A 25,137-nucleotide genomic window follows, 5' to 3' on the forward strand; every position below is an offset into this window, starting at 1 on the left:
GAAATAATAGATAAAAATTTTTTAAGCTTTTTAACGATTTTAACGAATTTTAATTTTATAAATAACGATATTAAAAACTTAAGTAAAATTATATAAAATTATCATGTCATTGAAAATTAAAGCCTTAAAAAGTACCGCGTAGCTTTGTGGGAAAGCATTGTTTCTATCAAGTTGCTCGAGATGCCTGACTCTCTCATTTAACCAATTAAGAAGGGTGTCGTATTCTTCTTGTATGGCAGCGAAAGAATCAGGAGCTATGTTTCCTGGTTCCGGATATTTGTGCAGAAATTGGGCAACGTATGTCATAATCGATTTTTCGTCAGGTTGTGGCACGTCAACGTCCTCCGGATCCAACAATCGGGCAATACCTAATTCGATTTCGGCGACTTGGAAGGCTGTTTCCAGCCGAGTTTTGTTCGATGCTTCTCTCATAGCTGCTATATTCACTAAATTAGCCTTTATGGCATCGATAATAGCTAAGAAGGCATTTCCGTCCCTCCAACTTTCACCAAAATCTCGAACTTGAATATCGATACCCCTGGAGAATAAAAAGTTTCCAATCCCGATATTGTAAAATCATAAAAAACTCCACGTAGGTAAATCTATTACGCAAAATGCAACTCGATAAAGTACTGACTTGGGTAAGGCATTGGTGACCCATTGAAGCAAGGTTTTCCGTGCTCCTTGTTTCCACTTTTCGCTACTGATGCGTTTTCTTTCACTTGCCGCCGAGCCTTGAGTCCCAAGGCTTTCCAGGCTGCTCTGGCTGCCCCAAGTTTGTCCAAGATATTCGAGAGCTCTCGTGTTCTCCTCGATCTAAAAAAAATGCTTAATTAAATCAAGTATGACGTTTTCTCCTTTTCAAGCCTAGAAATAAAATAATCTGGCGTGCATATTAATGAAATGCGCAATATCATGCAAGTGCACTTTGTCTTCTCTTCAAACGCTCAAAATCATTTATACGGTCATAACGATCTTGTTTTTTTTCACTACTCACCCGCTTGCGATCCTTTGATCGTAGCTTGTTTATTGGAACATACGGTTAGCAGAATGACATAACTTACTATTTTCGCAACGAGGATTAATTTATTTGAATCACGTCATCGCGTCAGTTGAGTTATTTAAGTTGCAGAAAAAAATTTTATCAATTTTTATCAATTATAATTAACATTTAAGAATTAATTTGAGACATTAAGCTTGCTAAGTAACTGTGTGGATTTATATTGCAGAATTAGAATTTTCACATATGCTTAGAATTTTTTGTAGTCTCGTGCATTTTTCTTTTGTTTAATTTCGACAATCAATTCATGAATCTAACATAAATTTTTATTTCGCATAAAATGTACTAGAAAATGCAAAATTAATCCTCGTATAGTAGTATAAGAGTTATAGTGCTGCTGAATCAAAATATAATACTTTAATTACGTGATGTTTTTATTATGAGCGCTACATTTAAGCAGCTACCGTAATATAAGTAGTATAATAATTATAATGGTGCTCTTTTACATGTAACTTTAATGTCCGAACAACTATAAATACCTGGAAATACAGAATGATGGTCCATATTAAACCCAATACTACCGGCGGTCGTCCGTCAACCAAATCGGACGAATTTATGTTCACTAATTTGATCTAAAATATTAGATAAAAAAGTTTGAATATATCAATTTTTTCACTTATTAATTTAAAATAGAATATCCGATACTTACTTTTTTGCTTTGTAAAAATTGTAGCGCAGTATTGGCATTACTGAGAAAATGCGGTCTCTTCAAATTACGGCCTCTTTCTACGGGCTGGAAGATTACACATGATTTTGATAAAAAAGATTTTAATAATATTTGTAATAATGTTTTAAATGATGGTTAAATTCATAAATATTTCATTACCAGTTTCTCCCCTGAAAGGACTTCAAGTAGTGCAAGAAGACGCGTGCCATCTTTCAAATCCTCGATTAAATCATTGATATGAAGTGTTGGAACTCTCTGCCAAAAATAAACATTTGTTAAATTATATAATATAATTATAGATTTGTTAAATTATATAATATAATGATAGATGATTCATATGACATTCGATAAATTGGAATCAATTTTCCAGGAAACAATGTAAAGTCAATTAATCGAAAATCAAAATTTATTGGTTGCCTCTTTTCCAAAGTATTAATTAATTCTTTCATTGTGTTTATTACGTGAGCATCGAAATTGTACATTCAAAAATAGTAATATGATTTTATTCATTCAAGTTTAATGTATTATTTTTGAAAAACAAAGGAAATTATTGTTCTCTTTCCAAGTTTACATCAAAAACGTTGTCGAACGGAAGTCATCACAAAGATTGCATATTTTGATGGCTCGAATATTCAAGGACTCACAACAATGAATAATTTTATGTGATTTTATTCGTTAAATATAAACCTTATATCAAATTTGTCTTCACGAAGCACAAAAGAAATGGTAACATTTTTTTATTAAATGATTGCCTTAAGCCATTTTTAAAATGACATGTTTTTTTCAGAGAATATTTCATGTCCATATTATGTGCATCAATGGTTATATTTTTATGCATTGGTAGACTTTTTTTTTATTTGTAAAACATTACATAGAGTAGATTTGCATTACTTGCTCTTTGTTTGATAATGTACTTCGTGCCAAAACGATTATTCTGTGCACCAATGGTGGCCGCTCGTTTTAACAACTTTCCTACTTTTGATACATGACAAGTGGAGTTTCCGTAGTAAGGTAAGTTCTGAAGGATGCGGAAGTAGGGGAGTATCGAAACTCGAGAGCCAGGTACGGACTAGATCAGCCGTTCAAGTTTCGATAGCATGATACAAGAGACAGCGTCACGTTCTATTACGCGTCACGTAAAGATGTAGACCATTACGTAACGAGAAAAAAGTAGAGTTGGCTCATCGATGGTTTCTATCACGTTATCGTTATCAAGTATCGTCGATGAAACATAGTACGCTATCGTAAACGTAGCATAGGTTGCTGCGCGCGAATATCTTCGCTGCATTTTATGAAGCGACAAAATTATTTACTCTTGACTCACCTTCGACAAATGAGAGTTAATCCAGTTTATGAAAGTCTTTTTCTGCACGCGTTCTTGTTCATCTGAAAGAAGAAACAAAAGTCAGATGTTGATTTTTATTGCCGTTGTAAGGTTGAATTGAGTAAGAATTTATTTTCGTAAAATTTAGGAGTTGATCCTTGAAATTGCGGCTATAAATAAAATATTGATCCTTGAAATTGCGGCTATAAATATTTTTTGAGAATGGATATATATTTTACGTAAAAATAAAGAAATGTGTATTTGTGTGTATGATGAAGGACATGTGAAATAGCGTTCGTAATTTCTCATGGCTTTTTATCGGATCGTTGAAATCAATTATGAAGATTACGCGAAATACATTAGTGTCGTTTTATTTTTAAATCTACCGTCACTTTTGCTATCTTCCCACCTAAGGTTGTGCTATACAATGTATGAGGGATACAAGCGTGAATAAATGTAACCGGCAGATGTTGGATCTGCAGGTGCATAATCGTAAGAACATTAAATTGTCACATAAATTACTCGTGATATGCGCCTTCATTCTCAATATGATTTGCAGGAAGTAAAACTAATTGTGTAAAAGTCAATAGAAGAATATGAGCGACGAAATAGATTACGTTTTTTGATTGTGCAATAGAAGCGTTTTAAAATTCTCTCACAAAATATCACTTTTAACACTTTATTTATACACATTTTTCAGTTATACATATCTTATAATAAATAATCTTTATAATAAATGTATGTGTGATGAAGTTTCGTATTAAAATATCTCGCTTATTTTTGGCAATGGTCTTTTAAATGAATATTCAATTATCTCTTCGCACTTGAAAAAAATACGAAGATAATATTTATTTTACAATAAAGATATTCATAGCCGCAAAATTTAATGTATGCATTTTAAATTGTGATTCTTTTTCTTGTCAACACATGCGCTTGCGAAATAGTGTTATAATTCCTGGAAGCAAAAATCTGCCTGTCCCCAAAATAAAACGGCGTTTGATGTCACCAACGGACACCAACACCATTGCTTTGTAAAACAGAGTTCCTTTTCACCGAGCCCTCAATAGAGTCTCGTCCCAACATATTATATCTCCATGTTGTAATGCAATTATTTTGCGGACTCACGGGATCTACGCATCAACGCGCGACTCGTTTATTATGCGCAACTATAATGAGCAAAAACTGACAATTAACGAAAACGTGTCGTTTGACACAGTTTTTCTTTATTTATGGAATTAACGAATTCTTCGAAACTCATTATTTAATTTCTCACTCGGATGACATATATAAATCGAGTTATTTTGACATTAATTCTCTAATTTTTTTTTTACAAACTGTCTCGAGAAATATAGAAGTCAATTATACGACTTTACAAATTTGCAATTGAAAAATGTTCAAGAAAATATTAAAAGAGCATTTTCGTATTTAAGCTACAGCGTTCCGCTTTACGAAATCTTTTCTCGATAAGATTAACGAGAATGCATAATCTCAAACTCGCATTTTATCTATATAAAAATAACGAGAAGTTAAAGAACGAGGTATTATAAAACTTTTGTATCCTCACTGTAGCTATATTAAATTATGACATCAGAAGCGAGAAATTATATATAATCTTATAAATTATAAAATTATATATATATAATCTTTAGATTATATATATAGTCGAGAAATTATATATAATCTTTTTTCTTGCAAAATATATATATAATCTTTAGATTATATATATATATAATCTTTAGATTATATATATAGTCGAGAAATTATATATAATCTTTTTTCTTGCAAAATACATCGAAAATGAATAAGTTTCTTTAGTTGCAATCACTCTTATTCGATGATATAGATTAGTAAAATATGCCGAAAATGTCTTCTTTTGTTATCTTGTATTAATAAATGCATGTATAATTCATTTGCTATAATTTTAGCGAAAATATATCTTAGGATTAAATCGATTTTATAATAAAAATCGAGAATTTGTAATAAAATATTTTTTTTTATTTATAATAAAAGTTGAGATTAAATCGATCTTATAATAAAAATCGAGAAATTGATAAATGAAATAAAATGAATAAATTTTAATGATAATTAGAACTTGTGAAATCTCGATACGTGATAGTGGTTTAGAGAAACAGTGACTTATTGAACTTTAGCGATATGCGTGGAGAACGATATGTTTGGCAAAATACTATCGCTGGTCTTCATTATCGTTGCTTTATTTATAAGAGATGTTTGTGATCGCAAATTATGGCCGAAAGTTAGAAACTATGTATTGCGTTTGTAGATCGGTTAGTAACATTAAAAAGACAGGATATTTCCACGCATTCTGATTACCATTCATTACGAATGTCATGGTTACGATCGTTTGGCGAGTAAACATACGCAAAAGACAGTGTCTCTAATGAATGCCAATTACATAATTTTCGAAGTTCTCCGCTGTTTAGGTTACCTTGAATTATGGTATTAGGAGCAAGAATTAGGCAAGAGGATTTTTACAAAGAGTACTAATATTAACTCATATTTTAACGTAGTCTCATTTTTGGGACAAAAATTGTATCATAAAATAAAATTATTAGTAATAAATGATCTCTTTTCAAACATTCTTTTTAATATTTAATTTTTAAATGCATTAAAGTCCGGAATAATAATTATTATTCGAAATTTGAAAGGCTTAAAAACTAATGCCACGATAACTTTGTTTTTATTTTCACGATAAATTTTTTTTATTTCCATATTTAAAATAATTTAATATATATGTATATATATAATGTTTAATATGTAATATTTAATATATTAATTTCGTTATAAAACATTATATAATATTTATTATATGATATAACAAAAAAAGATAAATGTAAGAATTAAACTCGAGTCTATAAATTAATGCGCAGATATCATACCTATATATTATGAACACTCTAGCGTAAACATGCTAATAAATTGTATTTAAGATGCCACATTGAAATATATCGGTTGACCGCCTCCAGTCAAATAAGGGAACTTGTTATGCTCGAGGAAACTAATTCAATCTTACTAATTTTCATTTAATCGATGGAGTTCAGTTTCAAGTCTTCCCTTGTTTGCAAATTAAAAAAAAATATTCCTTATTGTAATAATTTTAAATTTTATTCAACAAACGATCTCTTTCAATGTATTTAGCGTGTACTAATTTTTGTAAATATTTGTAAAAATTTTTGTAAATATTTATATAAATCTTTTACGCTTGTATCATTTCTAATTTTAGATGCAATCAATCAGAGTATGATTCATATGACAAAATATATTATGCATCCTCGTATTTGAAAATGTTCGAAATTATATCGGGTAAAATGTAAATACTTTGCGTAATGTTTGTTAAGCACTTATGTCCACGTCGACATCCAAAATAAATATAAACGAGCGGGAATATTATTTTGTAACATGCGCGATATATTCGCTTTCGAAAATAACATTTAGAATTCTGCGACAAGATTATCTATGATGTCACTAACGTTGAATAGTCTTTTGTTGAATAGTTCTATTTTTTTCTATATTATCATGTATATTATTTTTATGTCGGTTATTAAATTTTTCTCATATAAGCATAGCAGATATTTGATTACTGAAATCGAGAAATATTTTTGTATGAGAGAGAGGGAAATTTCGAGAAAATTGATTTAAAAAAATAAGATAGTATATTTACGATTTTTTAAATTTAAATAATCGTTAATCGTATTTTATATTTTATTAAATTTATATACATGATAGTAGTTATACAAAACATATATAAAAGGAAATATAATATTCTCTCTATTGAAAAAATAAAGTTCATCTTAATATATCTTACATAATTTTTATTTCTCTCTCTCTTTGTCTTTTTTCCTTTATTTTCAGTGTAATTTAAATTATATAAAATTATATAAATTGTTTTTTTATTGAATAAAATATTGTATTGTTATATATATTTATATGTACTCTAATAATACAATTCAATAAAAAAAACCACACAAGAAAAAAATTATTTTTTATTGAACTGTTTAATTGCAAAGCAAGTTCGATAATTTATGATATAAGATTATTAAAAGTAATTCAATTATAAAAAAGCGTAAAAATATATATTATTAATTTATAATCAATTTTTTCGAAAAGAAAATCTTGAAAATAACAAAAATTTTACTCGACATTTTTTATTTATTTTTATACAGAAAATTACTTTTTCTTTTTTATTATACTGCGTTTTCCAACCGACATTATGATGAAGAACACGGATGCATCTTTATCATAAGCAGAAACACGCGACATATTGATTATGTAAGTTTAATTTCAGTCGACCCTATATCGAATGTCGTGATTCTCGGTTTCCGTGACAATTCTAAATGGTAAAGTACTTCTGTATTCACAAGTTCGTCCGCTTTGAAAAAGATAGTTAAAGGCTAAAGGCAGTATATTAATAGGTCTCATTATAGGCGTTATGGAAGATAACTATGCAACGGTAAAAATCGACATGACAACAAGAGAATTGCAACATTTTCAGCGCTAAATATTACTTATCGTTGTTTAACTGATCATGCGAAAAAGAAATAAACGTTGGTCCTTTACAGTAACCAGAAACAATCGCGTGCCGTTACAAAGAATCATATAAGATAGACATGGCCAATAACATAATTCAACAAAAAAAAAGGGCAGGACTAATATTTTCTCGTAGTTTTTTGGACGGTGAATACAATGTCAATTTTTAAATTGCTTCATTATGTCACAATTTTAAGAAATTTGCAGTAAATGTAAATGTTGTAATATAAATAGCTATTTCAATATGTTTTGTCATATATTTATAACTATAGTATGTAACGTGTATTGGAGACATTTTATTGCATGCAAAAAAATTAAGTAAAATTTTAAAATTTTAATTTAAAAAAATGAAATAAAATTTTCAACTTTAAAAATGCATTCACAATAAACCCTATATTTAACCATAAATATCTTATTTATTCTATTCGACATAATAAATTCTTTATGAGAGCTAAAAATCTGAACAACATACTTAATTTTTTAATTACATTAAAATTTGTTTAACACCTGCATATATCATAAACATAACATGAGAAAATATATTAAAATTATAATTTTTTTAATAACTTTAGATTGCCTCAAAATTATGATGCAGTAATTTGGAAAATAGAATTATATTTAGTATCAAAATAATTAGTGACTCTTGTTCTTATGTTAAAAAAAGAAGTTATTTTTGAACTGTGTAATATAGTTAGCTGAATGCATAGATTTATCTCAATCATATAAATTTGCAAATTTCCCTGATTATTATTACATACATTGTATTTGTGTGTTTATGCAAAATCTAAAATAATACACAAAACCATAATATCGAAGAAAATACATATCTATCATATATTGTGAAATATTTAGCATCTTTATTACTTTCTGAATATGTAGTCTTGAATCTCATTTTAATATCATCTTGAATTATTGCATAACGCATCTCTTAGCAGATTATTTTATTTAAACGTGTTTTCTATTTTCTAGAATGTGTATTTTGATTATTTTTGCAAGGATACTAATGATTTTGCTACCATATTTGTAATTGTCAAACGATACCTTAAAAGATATATGTACGTGCAAGAGATGGCAGCGTCTAGAGTCAGTTTGGTTTTCAAGAGAGAAGGGAAAAGAGCATCAATAAAGTAGGACAAGTTCTTGAGAATGAGGTCAGATGACTCTTCTTCTCGGACGAGACAGAATGAATTATGAAAGAGGAAAACAGCCAAAAAACTGAATGAATCTTATAAATTAGTATATTATATTTTTACGACGACATTTTGCATAATCGAATTTTTCACTAAAATATTGCAATAATATGTAACTGTGTGTGGCAGTTCATTCGATTTAAAAATCACAGATTTCTATAATATATATTATTAGTCCGAAAACTTCTGGAAATGTTCGATTGAGATTAATTATAAATATAAGGTTTTGTAATCATTTCGGTCTTTATTTTCAGTAAAATTTAAGGCGAAAATTTGTTGTTTAAGTAAGTTTATTATAATTAAATTTAAATTTATTAATTTTCCTGAAAATATTTAAGTTATATCATTTCTTATACATGTAATATATAATTTATTCTTAATTTTATTTTATGTAATTTAAGTGACATATTTTTATACAAAATTTTTTATGATATAAATAATAATATTCATAATTTTTATTAAAGAATAAACGACGTTATAGGATTTTTTTGCATTACGTTTTGTAGAAAAAAATGATTACAAATAATTGTTGAATCATGTCGCAAAATTATCAGAATATGCTTACAATATATTACTATAAATATAAATAAATGTAATAATGTTTACTAAGTTTATTCGTCTAATATGCTATACATTCCAACCATATTTTCGTTTTAATTAAAATTAGAGAATAATAAACATCTCCATATATTCATATAAATATAAGAGCTTCTCATAAAATATTAAAAAATATTCTATATACTATACATAAAAAAATACTTTACTGAACATGGAAAATATCGTGAGATGTAAATTAAAAGAAAATACTTTTATTTTAGAAAAATCAGTTAATAATTGATAAATAAAATGAAAAGTTTTTGTAAAAATTAATTGTAAATAGGAATATAATTCTTCCAACATATAAAATACAAATAAAATGATGTAACTTGTGAAAATCAATATTACATAAGTGTACTTTGTTCGAAAAAATGTTATTCGACAGTTATTATCAAAAAATGTATTCCATTGAATAATCACTTGCAAAAATCATAATACATTAATCATAATCACATCATTACAGTTTTTTTGTAGAGAGTAAATGACAAAATCAATACAAATTATAATGCAAGCAATATTCATAATGATTTCAATTTATATTTCTTTCTATTTCTTTGTCTCATAATTATATTGGCTTCATTTATATTCTACTTTTGAAATGTTAATACATGATATAACATATGATATATTACTTTATTCAGTTATTTTACCATGTTTGTAACCATTAGATGCCAATATTTCATGAAAATCGTGTTTTGTTAAATTAATGATCGCAATATGGCTGTTAAATATATTGTGTGAAAATATATTGTCATAAAAAATAGCCAATAAATTTATTTCTAAATAATAAAACTAAAATTATTACAGTTTTAGTATTATTTTACTGTCGCATAAAAACTTGCAAAACATTTATTTCTTGCATTTTATCATTAAAATATTGATGTAAAAATATATAAACAAGCAAATGTTTAGCAAAATAAAAATTTAGGAGAGTTCTTCAATAAATAGACTCTTAGAGAGCAGCATTTTCAGAAAGTTATAGATATGTACATGTTCTTATTATATTTCAGAAATGTGTGCAGAAATCAGCGGATATATAAGATATGTATATTACATTGTTACGACAAGGGAAGCCTTTCTTCTGACAACAATCCGATCTAGTAAGTCTGATGGCCAACCGCTGACCTACTTCATGTTTGACCAGTAAAGGCTTAACGACTTCAACACCAATCGAAGAGCCAGCCCTGAGATTAGAGATAACTAAGCATTGGCCTTGACATTCATACGATAACTCAAAGCGATTTATCAGACGTGCAAATATATCTATTCTTTATGGAAAGGTGCTGTCTTATCGCGGCATTTAATTCGAAGCGTAGCATGTCAAATACTCGTTGATCGATATCAGAAATAAGATTAATAAATAATTTAAATGATAAAAATAAAAATTTTTATATATGTAATAACATGTGTGTAATTTATACACGTAAACGTACAAATAATAGTGATTATCGTTATTGCGTGTATCTCTTTCTCTCTAACTATTAGCTACGTTAAAATATCAAACTTTCTTTTTAGAATAGAAATAAATTTAGTAAAAGCAAATTTAAAATAAATTTCCTCGAACAATTTGATAAGAATTTTAATTTGTTAAAGCCTTGAAAATCTCACATCTCGCTTTTCGCACACATACATTATACTTTTTAACGATATAAGATCTTAGAAGATAAAACTTTGATCAAAACAAAGCACGATATCAAAAATCAAACAAAGACTTGTACTATTTAAGATCAAAGTTCATTAGTACGGTATCAATTTTCATTAGTCCCGCGGATTCTATATTTGTTTGCGAAATTGTTTCTTAATTACTTGATAATTGGTATTTCACAAATGATGAAGTATGATCGCATGTTACGGAGTACATGCACGTCACTTATCAGGTTGCAGAAACTGCGGCATGCGAGAGTGCCACAACTCATGCCAGAGATTCTAGTTTTCTTTCATTAAGGACGATCGGCAACCTTTCCATGTGCATACGCGCGAAAATATAATATGAGAGGGTGCGTGGGCACGATCCCTCGCTAATGAGCTTGCTTCTCAAAATTTGGCAGGGTCGATTAGTCTGTCATTGATGAGAGCCAACATTACGACATAATTTCGCTACAGACGTGCGAAAAGTGAAAATAACTTGAATCGTAGTCTCACCTACATTTATCGTACGATAATTATGTTTATCTGATTTTAAATTTTATTTATATTTTGTATACATGTATCAAGAACGTTCAATTATTATGTAATGTTATAGTTGCAGAATTTTTTTCCAATTTCCTATCTTGGAAAAGCATTAGAAACAGGAGAACGAGATACGAGATACGAACTTTGGGATGAATGTTTTATATGTAATTTCTTATTGAATCAATACGAATAATGTTATGCATAATATTATAATTATCCTACTATAGAAATTGTATATGTGTATATATTTACAAATTAAAAATTTTAGAAAATATTATCTTTCTCTTCCTACAAGAGATTATATTATATTCTATTTATTTTAAAATGAAATGTGTGTTTTAAAGAAATTTATGATAAAATGGTTGAGAATTTGAAAGTTCTATGATCTAACTTCAAATAATTAAATAAATTAGATTCCGCAATTCCTGAAAACCTAATTTTCAATGTATCACACGTTAAATGCCCAAGATCCAATATACTATAATAAATCCTACGCTAAAATGCCTCTTTTAATCGAATATAATATTGCGGAAAATATTGCGGATAATCAATAACTACAATTACCAACTTATTAATCTATCATCCAATAATGTCCACAATATTTGTTCATCAGAGATATTTGCGCGAAAATTTCCAATAATTTCTGAAAGATCACCAAACGAATCTCGCCGGCCGGCGTGAATGTGCTAGAGCATCAAAAGAGATGACAAGAGAATTGACAGCAGCCTAGTAGTTCTTAATTCTCGGATCAAGACAGTGACATTTGTACCTTTGATCTCGGCAATGTGAGCGTCGTACTCGCTTCTGCTGCGCATATAGTCGATTCTCGCTGCGACATTTAGGAAACTCTGATTCCGATACTCGGCATACCACTCCGAGGGTGGCCGATCGTCTGGGCCCGATTGCTGGAGTCGGGGGCTGCTGCATCTCCTCTGCGAGAGACTCTCTTCCGAGGGGAATCTCATAAAGGAAGTAACCGAGCTGGATTTACTGCCATGACTATGCACACCGTGACTGTGACTCTGATAGGCCGAGTCCTCGAGAGGATGTTCCTCGCTGGGAGTCCTGTTGGACTCCGTCAACATGTGCTGCTGAACGATCGCAGTGTCATCGCTGCTCGCATTATCCAGACTGATCTCCCGGATGCTCTTTTTCACGGTGATTTTCTCAAATTTTACAACCCTGGCGCCGTTTAACTCGCCCTCCTCCACCAGTCGTTCGAAGCTCTCCTCGAACGAGGAGTCGCTCGCTCTGGAGGATGGTCGCCGGTGCGTCGGCGACTGAAAGGATCTGCGTGCATCCGCGTTCTCCAAAAGATCCTCGCTGCTAGGACTACGCCCAGCCGACCAGATCTGTTCGAAAAAGTTCACTCGATCACGCAGCCGGCCACCGCGTGGCGTCCTAGGACTGCCGGTGTCGCCGGTACCACCAGTGCCGCCACCACCTGGGCTATCCACCCTCGGAGGAGTCGGACTACCTCTAGGTGGGGTTGTCCACGACATATTCGGGAGATTATTCTTCTACTTCATCCTCCAGAAATCGACATGTCTCGCTTGTCGAGTTCAGCTCGAATCTCTTCTCCCCTTCCTTCTAGTTTCACGCTTTAGGACTCGGCTACCTAACACCTGTTCTCTCGACACCACACCTTATACACTGGGTTGCATATGACGCATATGTTGCGCCGACGTCACCTCGTTTCAGTGGTTACTCCGAGCCTACGAGTGGCGACTAGGAAAGAGTCCAGCGTCTTATCAATCGAATCGACGGATAGCAATCCTTTGGAATATTTCTCGGGGCTGATTTTCCGTCAGCACCCACGACAGCAGAGCGCGCACCTACGTATAGATTTCATCAAAGGCGGGTGCGCGCGCGCCGGTACTATGTACATGCGTGTATACTTATATGTATTATATGGGACGCGCGCATGTGGAATGCACAAATACGGAATGTATACGGTGACCGCGCGTGACGACCGGCGGTTCGATACTGCCGGCTTGTCGAGGTCTCCTCCACCTCGTATCGCCATTCCCCCTCGCGATGACGCGACACGGAACGATGCGCAGCGTACTGGCAGACCCGATTGTAAAACCGATTATCCCCCTCCGAAGAAGGGAACTCATGGCTCGTCCTGTGGCCTTCTTTTTCTCCTCGGTCCGATCAATTCTCATATCCTGCCTCTTCCTTCCGGGCCCTCGATCGCTCGGTTTATCTGCGACGCCGATCGACCGATTCGGTTCAGATGTTGCCCCTTTCAGAAGTCGAAATTTCGGATGGTTTACAATTAATCGTTCATTGTGTAATCGTGGATCCAGAGTGTGTTTTGACATATAAATGAGTACATGGTAACCATAAGGAAAATGGAGAAACCTCTGTGATAACAACTGTAGATAAGAAAATTTTTATATAGATGTATATGTATAAATATTCTTTATACATGTAAGATTATTTTTTTTCCAAAAATTTGGAGCACTTTTTCAAAGGACAATGAATTGAACGATTACAATATCTGTTATTTAACTCTCTCTTTAATTTCCTTCTAAAATTTTATTTATTACTTCTTGTTAAACACTGAAGTTAAAATGTACTGAAATAAATTGTATGGCGAATTGGGGATGTTATAGAAACAAAATGAGATAATTTAAAAATATTTGATATAATCAAAAAGTTAAAGTTAAGATCCTAAGGCATAAGACTTCCACATATACTTCCTCTTCTCTTCTAAACTATACGACAATTTAAAGATCTCTAGAGAGAAGGTAAAATTCCAAATTTTAATTAATATATAATAATATATAATTAATATGTAATCCGAATATATTGCTATTTATTAGCAGATGTAATTAAATACAAATATAAATCCCAGAAATTGGATCACGTGGATGTAACACAATTGATTTGATTGTTTTATAGATCGAAAAAATTGCCACTTAATTGTCCATATTTATTATTATTTATAACAAATAAATTATAGTTATCAATTGATTCCCTCTTTTCCTAAAAAATCTAAAAACTAACAATATAATATTTTTAATATTGGTCGATTATGATTGTCATGAACTATTAGACTACTTCAACCACTTAAACATTGCATGTTGCAGTCCACGGAGCATATAAAGTGGTCTCCACAATCATAAAGCATCCTGCGTTTTGATACAAGATGCGATATCCAGCATCGTCAACTTGGAAATCCAGTTATCCGACATTGGATTTAATCAGTAGGCGCGATGTCAGTTTCATATACATTTATCTCGTTGAAGCATGAGTCATGCTCACGCTGGACACAAGTTGCAAGATTTATTAAGCACACGTAAACCAGGCGACGAGGACGCGCCGCGAATTTTAATGAACGCATCTAGATTCGTCATGTGCTATTAATATTTAAATTCCAATTGATTTAAATTCCAATTATTCTGACATAATTATTAAAAACATAAACAATTTTTATAAAATGCTTGTTATTGTAAATAATATTAAGAGGCATTTCAAATTGTATGTGCATGTAAATATTGCCAAAATTTGAAAACTTAGCAGTAAAAAATTTTAATAGTATTAATGAAATTAATTATATTTTATAGAATATTTTATTAGAATATTTTATCTCACACTTTGATGTAAAAAAATAAAGTGAAATTTTCTCTGAAAACTAAAAACTAAGCTAACAAGCTGAGACAAATTTTGGAGCACAATATCGAAGACGTTTTGTCAAAATCGAGAGCGATCTTGAAACGTTTGTGCTATCGCGCTATTAGCGAGGCAATATGTCCAGCAACGAAATGTCTCCGGACAGGAAAAGCGAACGTAACGATTGCGAATGCGCAGCAGGTGTTCGTCACGTCTATTTATAACTCGTTCACGACTCTACAGATTCTATCCTATTTTCTCTGCTCCACAGTTCGATTCGACGAGAATGCGAGAGTCATGTCGCAAGTAGATGCTCAAGCTGCGCAAAAAGATTAGTCATAAACGACGAGCCTGCGAATGCATATCGTGAATATATCGATAACTAACTTCTGTTTCTTCCTTACACCTTTTTCTAACAAAATCGAGATTGCAAATGTAGAATTTACTTTCAAGCCATCTGTATATGTATATTTTTGCTCTTTAAAGTACAATGTACTATACTTTTCTTAAATATTTTATTTATTATATTTATATATTTTTTATTTAAATATTTTTTTAATGTGAGAATATCATACTTAATGTCGATTATATTAATTACTATATTTTCGAGAAATCATATTTCTCTTACGTACACAAAATTTGATATTGACAGATTTGTACGAAAATATCAGAAATAAATATATGTAGGAAATAAATAAGTTTCATATGATATTTGGTGAGAATCTCTCTTTTTACGAAACACAGAAGATCTCCGATACCATCTCAACAATTACTCCCGTAATTTGCGTGTGTAACAACGACGCTTCGCGTGATTTGAATCGGGGAATAGTCTATAATTACGGGTTTCATCGGAGGATGAGCGAGGGTTTAATGTTAGTCCATTATGCTCCCTATGTAACATGACCGATACGATTCCATCGCAAAACAAATCAATCCCCTATAGGTTTCGTACAACTCACCCTGTAATTGCTGGATAGTAGCCTGATATTCGGCAAGCTTTTCGTCCACGTAATCTTGGCTCTGACTGGCGATAATCTCGGCTGTGCTAGGACCACTGCTTTCTTCGTCTGTCTGCGTATGATCTAAGGGCACCCCGATATATTCGTAATCCCCGGCTCTATAGGGTGCTATCAGATATTCCGGCGGCGCGCATGGTATCGGCGACGCCGAATCGCTTCTGAAGGGACTCTGCAAGTTAAGAAAAATAATGTTTTATAATTATTTGCTACGTCTTAATTTCTACATTAAATTACTCTCCTTAATCTTCTTCAGAGAATAACATGAGAACAATCTATTAAAGTCATTTGTGATTATTCTAATTATTAACTTTTTTTTTCCAAATCTATTTTTCTTCCAAATATATCTTTCCTTCACACTAAATCAATTTGTTCATGTATTCTTGAATTGAACATTCGAATCTAAATGATCCAACAAATATTATCGATCTTCGTCATACATAGAATTAAATACCTGCATCGGTATAAACGGCTTCGGTGCTTGACTGCCTGGGATCGGCGAAGGCCACCGTGGTCTTGGACACTGGATGTAACTCGAAGTAGGGCAGCCAAAGACCGGTGACATACCGGGCGAGATCGGCATCCCGATCGGCACCGGGCTCATCGGATGTATCATCATTCCAGGATACGAAAGCGGTGACATAGGACGAGCCGAGTGAATTGGCGTGGGAGGCCCACGGGGGACCCGTCCTTGCAGATGAGGCGACGACGAGGGTGTATACGGCGAGGCAGACCTGAAGGTGCTCGGCATGCTTGGTGCATTAGCTCGTCCTGACCGGCCACCTCCCGGAGGCACGTGGCCTCCAGGTGTCCTCGACGGATGCTGTTGCGACATTTCGGACTACTTCGAATCACTTTTCGTTTCACCTCGCTCACAGACCAGCATTGCTACAAGGATAAGATTTAATCGAGTAAGAGAAATCTTGATTATTTAAGTCTCGATTAATATTGGAACCATGCATATTTTTATTTCAATTCCTACGACTTACAGAAGTTGTATATGTTATTTTCCGGAGCAATAATTTGGAGCAATAATTGTAAATCCTATCTAGATTTATATTGGATAAGTAAAAGTAGCATGTTAATTTGACATCCATAAGTGCAACTATCTTATAATAGTGTTAATAAATAACTGTAAGAAAATAGCCATGCGGTTAATTACTATCGGTTAATCTACTATCTTGGATGTTTCCGATAAACATCTTAATTAGTCTTTTAACTGCAGTACGCGAGAGAACTGTTTTAAAATTATAGGATTAACAAGAGATAGAAATAACATACAAATTATATATATTTTGCCAAATTTTGTTTTAAATTAATCAATTTAAAAATAGTTTTATAATAATATTATAGATAATATTATAGAACTGAAGTTAATTTATTATTTATTTATAATTTTATTATAAAGATTACTATTGCGATTCTTGTTTAAATATATATCAAAAAATGGATTCGCATAATAATTTCTGAAACAAATAAAAAATATTATTATTATTATTATTTTATACCTATTATTCCTATATATTATGGAATTTATATCACATGTTATTGATTATGAAATATATACGTAATGAAATATAAAATATCACAATCAAGTAAAAAACATTAGATAAATTAGAGAATAATGAGGTAAAATAAAAATAATAAATATGTTGAAAAAAATAAAATTCGATTTGTTGAAAATAACCAATGGAACAAGACACGATCTGACAATTGCCATTTGCCCTGGTAAGCGAAAATAAAACTTTGTAGAACGAATTTAAAGATATTTATTGAAGACTTTTTGGATTGCATAATGGCGTCGGCTATTTGACGTGGCGCATGGCCAAAAATTTTTCAAAATTAGTGACTACTGTCGTATGTATTACTTAGGGTTGAAAAATAATGCATTATTTGTAATGTTGTTATCGTTACGTTATTTTTTTTCGGTAATGGTAATAATGGTATTACAAATTTTATTTCTAACGGGAAAAATAACACAATTAATTATCCTTTTCGATAATGAATGACGAATTTAAGCTTTATTGTTATTTTTTCGAACCTATTCGGTATATTTTTCATGCAGAGAAACATATTGATCACATTTTGTGTTGAAATGCGGCATTATATAAAAACTTTTTATATTCTCTCTACTTTAAAAAAATATGTAGTTAGATAATTTGGTGATTACTCAAGAGTTCGAGATTGTGAAAATGAAATGAGTGTATTGTTTTAGGATTTAAAAATTTTTCAAGGTTAAATATATGTAAAAAATATATAAAAATGCGATTTTGATCATATTTACAAATCTATTGAAGGAAAAACAAATAATAACTAATAATAAGAAAATTTTTGTTCTTTTTATTTACATTTACAGCATTTAACAATCTTGATATTTTGCATTTTTTAAAGATTTTAATCAAAATTATATTATTTTTATTATATTTTCATTTAAAATAATGTATGTGAATTCTAATTTTTTAAACATGTAAATTTTGAATGTGTTTATTTTGTATTAATATTAAATAAGATTATTGAAATTGTAACGATTCATTACTATTTAAATAACAATAACGAATTACTCTATAGAAAAAAAAGAAAGGTAATAAATTATTTTTATAAAATAACTCTTTCCCGATCCTCTGGTATTACCTATGAACTTTTACACATTGATGTGAAAAGAAAATATACACGTATAATGTCAAAATGTCAAAGAGTATGCTAATAAATGAGAGAGTAGGAGGATAATGGAAACAATATACGTATAAAGAAGTCATAACTGAATCTGATAATAATTAAATTTCTATTTCTTCGACTATTAATTCACATGATTTTTAAACCATCATTTGTCAATTTTGTAACAAGCGTAGTAATTTCGTGAGAGCGGCTTTGTATTATTTTTAGAAGCATACAGAGTATGAATTATTTCGAAAGATTTCGTTTGTGCTAGAGTTCATTGATACCAGAGATCTTGGCAACTGGAAACGATAGTGTGGGTGTGTGCATGTGTACGTCTATACGTATTTACAAGCATCTATTTAATTTTGAACTAGACATAATGCATCAGACGCTTAAATCGTAATTCATCGCGTTCGTCATATTCATATATTCCTACAAAAATATTGCAAATTAATATAAAAGGAATTTACATAGTGCGTAATTTTTTGTACAAATTTTTTTACAGTAAAAATTCGAACGATATCGCAGCTTTCAGCAGCAGTCTAAATCGTTCTCACGGTTTTAATGACACATGCGTTTACAGTAAGTGATATTTTTACCTTATGAACCCCATTTTATTGCTTCGCCGGGTCATTTTAGCCGCCGTAAAATCGAAAGAGGAAGTCTACGTGCTTCGAATGTCTACGTGCGCGTAGTCGAAAGTCTTAAGCTTTTTAGTTAGATACCGAGCGTAGGTCGACTAAATATAGCGCTATTTCTATTTTCAACCAGCGCAGCGTTTGTACACGCGTCCTACAAGCTAGCAGATATATTCGCAATAACTACGTCTGGTATTTCGGAAACTGACACGGATATTAACGACTGTAATCGTCATCGTGCGCCAATTTGACCATGCACATAGTGCAACCTAGATCATTCGTCAATCATAATCGTGAAGGAGCGTGTCACCAAGATAATGATCAACCTCGCGAAAAGACACAAATTTCGCGTATCGCGACTTTCTTCAGAATAATAATTTAATTTAAGGATGTAACTTGTGTGTGTGAGGATTTTCACAAAAATTTTTTTATTGTTAGTTTATGTTTTTAATAGATTCATAAATATTCAAAAGTCAAAATTGCATCTTTATGTATTTTTTATCTTATACAATTTTTCAAATCCTAACACGATACGCTAATAAATATTATGTTTTAAGAGCGTACATATATAAATTTGCGTGCAAAACATGTGCGAAATATCAGCGATAGATTTTACTTGAGCGAAATGTAATATATTTATTGTCTGACTCATAACTGCAAAACAAATGTTAGTTCAAAATATAATTTAAGAATAATTTATCGTGCCTCGAGAGTTTTCGAAAATTTGCCATATTTTATTTCTATTTGCATGCACAATATATTTAATTGTAAGAATAAGTTAAGAATATACAGCTGATACTGAATCACAATTTGAGAAATATGTCAAAAATATTGAAACGGAAAAAATGAGTCATTCGCGAATAATGTGTAATTGATACATATTTTTCTAATTGATAGAAATATGAATGTTATGTATTGAATCGCGATAGCGACGTGCTTATTTCGCGATTTAAAATATAACACCGAAATTTCGATTTCGGTCACGTAAGGAAACAAAAAAAGGGGATTTCGTGCAGACCTGCTGGAAAATTTAGTGCTAGGATCATCCGCTGACGTTAGCGGTTCGCTGGATCCAGGACCTCGGATGCTGCATCCAAAAATAAGATCTCTGCCGAATTGATGATCAAAAATAACCGTGTTCCGAATGAATGTCGCTGACAGAATCGTCTGCAGCGACTTGTCGGTCAGCAATTATTATTGGAGCTCACCCTCATCTATTGACCCGATGACATCATCGGCGTCATGTTGTAAACGCAAACTCTACGTGCCGTTAAATAAATTTCGTAATGATTTAACTGTAATGCAAATGAAATTCGCTCGTTGCATTTGAGGTCGAGCATTTCACATAGATTTATAAAACTTGATATTTTGCACACTATTAAATTCTTCTTTATTAAATTCTTGCATTAAAGATCATCTTTTCATTAATTCTTTTTCTTAAATGAAACTAGAAGTCTACAACTAAAAAGAAATAAATTTTTCTCTAAAAAGATTGTATTAAAGTTATTGGAAATTATATTTTGATTAATATAAATTTTGTTTTTAACTTTTTATTTGGTAAATAATGTTAAAATAAAGCTTTAAAATGTATTATTGTAAATTAAATTTATTATTAAAATATTATTTCAATAACACAAACAATAAAATTAAAAATTTTTTTTTTCGTCAATTTGAAGCTTCTAGGTCTTTGTTGACGTCATACTGAATTATGATACAAGAAATTATATGAGTTTTATTTTTGCGAAATATATCGGAAATAAATAAATAATAAATAAATTTTTCTGCATGCGACAACCATTCTTGTGTAATATAAATTAGTATAATAAAATACGTCATACAATTCTTTTTTTCATGAATTAATAAATAGTTATAAATCTTGGTCAATCACTGTACGGTTTATTTTCACTGAAAATGTAAAACACATGTATGCATTTTATTAATTCATATTACCGAATATGAATGATCGCATTTGAAAAAAATGTATGTCGATGTATTTTGGCAAGAAAAAAATTTATATAATTTCTCGTTTCTGACGTCGTAATTCAATATGGCTGCAGTGAGGACACAAGAACTTTAATAATTCACCTAATGTTAAAATTAGCATTCTTTGATTTTATCAATATCAATCGTAAAGGACAAACCATAGAGCACAAACAAAACCGTATGATCCAAATTTCAGCATCATAAATAAATAACTAAAAATTATAATTATGCTTATTATTATCTTTATACTAATAAAATTCTCGAATTGCGCAATATTTTGTAATCATTGAAAATGTGGAAACATGACTATATAAATCATAAAATACAAAAGAGTATCAAGACTTTTAATAATTTTAAGGATAAATTCTTTGATTATTTTAATCTTGTATATGTATTTCACAATTTACAGAGAAAACACACTTATAATTTATAAAGAAAACTTTTGATTTTTAATTTTCTATTCTTTTCAACTCTCGAAAATGATTGGTACTTGAAAAAATGGAGGTAAAGGAAAATTTACTACAAATTTTTCAAAAATTTGGATCAATAAAATTAAGATCACACTTATTTTGAGGAGAATAATTGTTACAATATAAATTACCGGCCAATTCAAGAATTTTTAATACGATCCGATGAGTGTACGTAATTTCGATGACCAATTGATCTCATATGCACGGAGACATTAATTGGATTTTGCTGCGAGCAAATTTTATTCTGTATTCCAAAAATTGCACTTTTTTTTACTCGCTTTTTCTCGTCGGTAAAACACTTGATGCAATTGATCGTGAGCAAAGAATTCGATCGAGATTAGCAGAATAAGATCGCGAGGGTGGTGAGAGACAAGAACGATTTCCACGTTGGATCGAGTCGTGGACCACGGGAGACTGGCCCCGGCGCTGGATCATCGATTCAGGATGGGCGTCGCGACGCTCTCTCTTCCTCTTCTCTCTCTCTCTCTTTCTTTCTCTCTCTTTCTCTCTCTTGCTATCCGCATTTATATTTAACTTTGGCATCACTCGACATTCGACTTAGCCATGTTACTCGTCTTTTACCCCTCGTCCTCCAACGAAATCGCTCTCTTCCCTTCTCTTTCGACGTGCGTCTTTTTTTTTTTTACTCTTTTCGTCCCGTGTTGAGGAACGTGGACGGGTTCGCGAGGTACCACCGCTATTATCACCGATGACCCAACAGCCATCGCTCATCGATTATTTTGGTCGTTCATTACGAAAATGCGTTCAATAACATACGATTTAATAATAATCGAACGCCTTTACGGACATAGTGTCACGGGGCGACGACCGAATCACGTATGTTCTTTCATCGAGAAGTAGCAAAAGTGTGTTAGTTTCTCAAGATGCGATATTTCGATTTGTAAATTAAATGAAAATATGACGAGAAAAATTACGGATGTGAGAGTATTACATTCTTGTCTTTCTTAATTTAGTTTATTTAATACTCATTGCTGTAATTTTCTGTAAAAATATTCTAATTGAATTAAGTAATTTTGGTAATATTTCTATTTTTTTATATTTATTTTCCTGATGTTTATATTTTTTTTATTATCTTTAATATTATTATATTTTTAATCATGGCTTAAAATGAATTAAATGAATAAAAACGCTAATGTCTCACTTTTTCTGTCTAATTTAATAAAAAAATAAGATTGAAAATTTAATTTTTCTTGTATCAAATGTGCAAATATAAGTAATTCTTGGGTATCAATTACTTGAGACGTATCAAACCTGATAACAATAAGATTAAAAAATTTTAATTGAAATACTTTGCAAGATAAAAAATAAATCAAAATAATTTCAAATAACTAACTGATTTTTTAAACATTTATAATTAAGTAATTTTTATATAATTAAATATAATTAAATAATTTCTTTTTCAATTTCTTAAAACATTTTAACTTTTTAATTTCAACTTTTTTTAAAAATATATATTTAATTTAATATTTAAAATTTTTTCTTTTCAAAATAAATTTTTTTTTAATCATTTAGGTTTATTATATTTGCAAAGCCAACAAAAATCCACGTTTATTTCAGGAGCGTGTTCTTAATCGCGTATTTTGATCATATGTCCTAATCGCATGCTTTAATCGCATGCCCTAATCGCGTGCTCTAATCGCGTGCTCTAATTGAATGTATCAACGTTTCTGATTACGAGCTATATTGCACGTAAAAAAATATAAAATATTCAAAATGTTTTCGTATACTCGCAAAGATATCTTATGTATCTGTTGCTATGCTTTTGGCTAGTATTAGCCACCTATTTTGCGCCTAGCCTATATCTATTCTTTCCAGTTGAACCTATGGTTACTTGTTGGCTCGGTCTCTAACTAGAAACGATGTTGATGATCGTGCGATTTTACGGTTATCTGTTAGACGTTCATTTGAATATAATTTTATTTAGCTGAGATAAAACCAAGTTATCAATTAAAATTAATTGAATAAAATTCTTTTACTATATAATTTATAATAAAATAAAATTAATACAACATTTATATTATTTATTATCATATTACAGATGATGTAATTGTTTAATTTTATGTAATTTGGTTTTATATCAGTAAAATAAAGTTAAAAACAGTATCTACAATCAAATTTTATAATATAGATAAATTATAAAAAATTAGAATAAGATCGACGCGTATTATAATAATTATCATCACCTATAAAAGATTAAACTATTAACATTTCCTAATCAATAAATTGAATAAAAATCTACAAATTGAAAAAAATTTTTTCTACGATTTTCCTTCTTTAATTTGTACTTTAAAATATTTCTTATGATATTTTCTTTTTTAACTTGTACTTTAATTTACTTTTGCAATCGATGCACTGTATATAGAGAATTTGTTAAAAGTTATTTAACTTAATCTGTTTTAGTTTATCCATTTTAACGGCTTTATCTACAATCTGTACAAATCCGTTATCTTAAAATTAATTATATTTTTTCATTCATCATTGATACGTAACATATAAATGTAAAATCCAAACTATAGCAGCGCTCAAAATATAATTAATATTTCGAAAAATTATTATTACGTGCCGAATTTCACATGCGTAAAATGATAAGCAGATATATAAATATGGAATAATTTTATAAATTCTAAAAAACTATTCTTTAAGCAGAAACTTGTACAGGATTTATATACAATTTTTCTCTCTCTGAATCTTTCTCTCTTGTTAAAATCATTGAAATAAACGAATTGAATTAATGCATGTTATAATAATGCGATGTATAATAATTAATATACAAATAATAATATTCACCTTAGGGTTGCTCCGCCGGTGCAGGGTACCTTTTCCAGACTTCCTCCTTCTCTCAGGTTGTCAGGATCGTCAGGATCTGTTGGCTCACGCGCGACACTTAAAACGGCACTCCCGCACTTATACGCACGATACTTTTAAAACGGCACTCCCGAATTTCGTCATAATCGAAAATCCCGTTTCACGTAAGAATCATACTTCATGTCAATAAATCGAGAATTTAACGATGACTTCGAGTTAAGGCGAAATCGATTGTCGCGAATGGGATTCATTTGACTCTTATCCGCGTATATTCGCGTTTCAGGTTAATTAGAATTCGATTAGATGATTTTAGATGAGACACTAGATTTTAGATGAGACGATTAATTAGTTCGACGATTGATTAGTCGTA

At 30.7% G+C, this 25,137-nt stretch overlaps 1 protein-coding gene across 7 annotated transcripts in view; it reads right to left on the reverse strand.

Annotated features, from left to right (window-relative positions):
- The window catches only part of Msp300 (Muscle-specific protein 300 kDa), a 104,873-nt gene extending 82,532 nt beyond the window's left edge, over nucleotides 1-22,341 (reverse strand). For 4 of the 7 annotated variants that reach the window (XM_083086549.1, XM_083086547.1, XM_083086548.1 and 1 more), the window contains exons 1-7: nucleotides 12,325-13,518; nucleotides 3,052-3,113; nucleotides 1,887-1,982; nucleotides 1,710-1,793; nucleotides 1,540-1,632; nucleotides 638-816; nucleotides 136-538 (exon numbers count right to left, since the gene is read on the reverse strand). In XM_083086549.1, the coding sequence (XP_082942675.1) occupies nucleotides 136-538; nucleotides 638-816; nucleotides 1,540-1,632; nucleotides 1,710-1,793; nucleotides 1,887-1,982; nucleotides 3,052-3,113; nucleotides 12,325-13,057 (1,650 nt within the window). In that variant the 5' untranslated portion in view covers nucleotides 13,058-13,518. Of the gene's footprint in view, nucleotides 1-135; nucleotides 539-637; nucleotides 817-1,539; nucleotides 1,633-1,709; nucleotides 1,794-1,886; nucleotides 1,983-3,051; nucleotides 3,114-12,324; nucleotides 13,533-16,135; nucleotides 16,365-16,646; nucleotides 17,081-22,072 lie in introns of those variants that run through there. The other 3 variants (XM_083086550.1, XM_083086551.1, XM_083086552.1) reach the window with 3 other exon arrangements.
- Nucleotides 22,342-25,137: the final 2,796 nt, after the last annotated feature.

Source organism: Camponotus vicinus, unplaced genomic scaffold (assembly GCF_025532165.1).
Source record: "Camponotus vicinus isolate PSW18456_S1 unplaced genomic scaffold, iyCamVici1.0 SCAF_13, whole genome shotgun sequence".
Classification (NCBI taxonomy): domain Eukaryota; kingdom Metazoa; phylum Arthropoda; class Insecta; order Hymenoptera; family Formicidae; genus Camponotus; species Camponotus vicinus.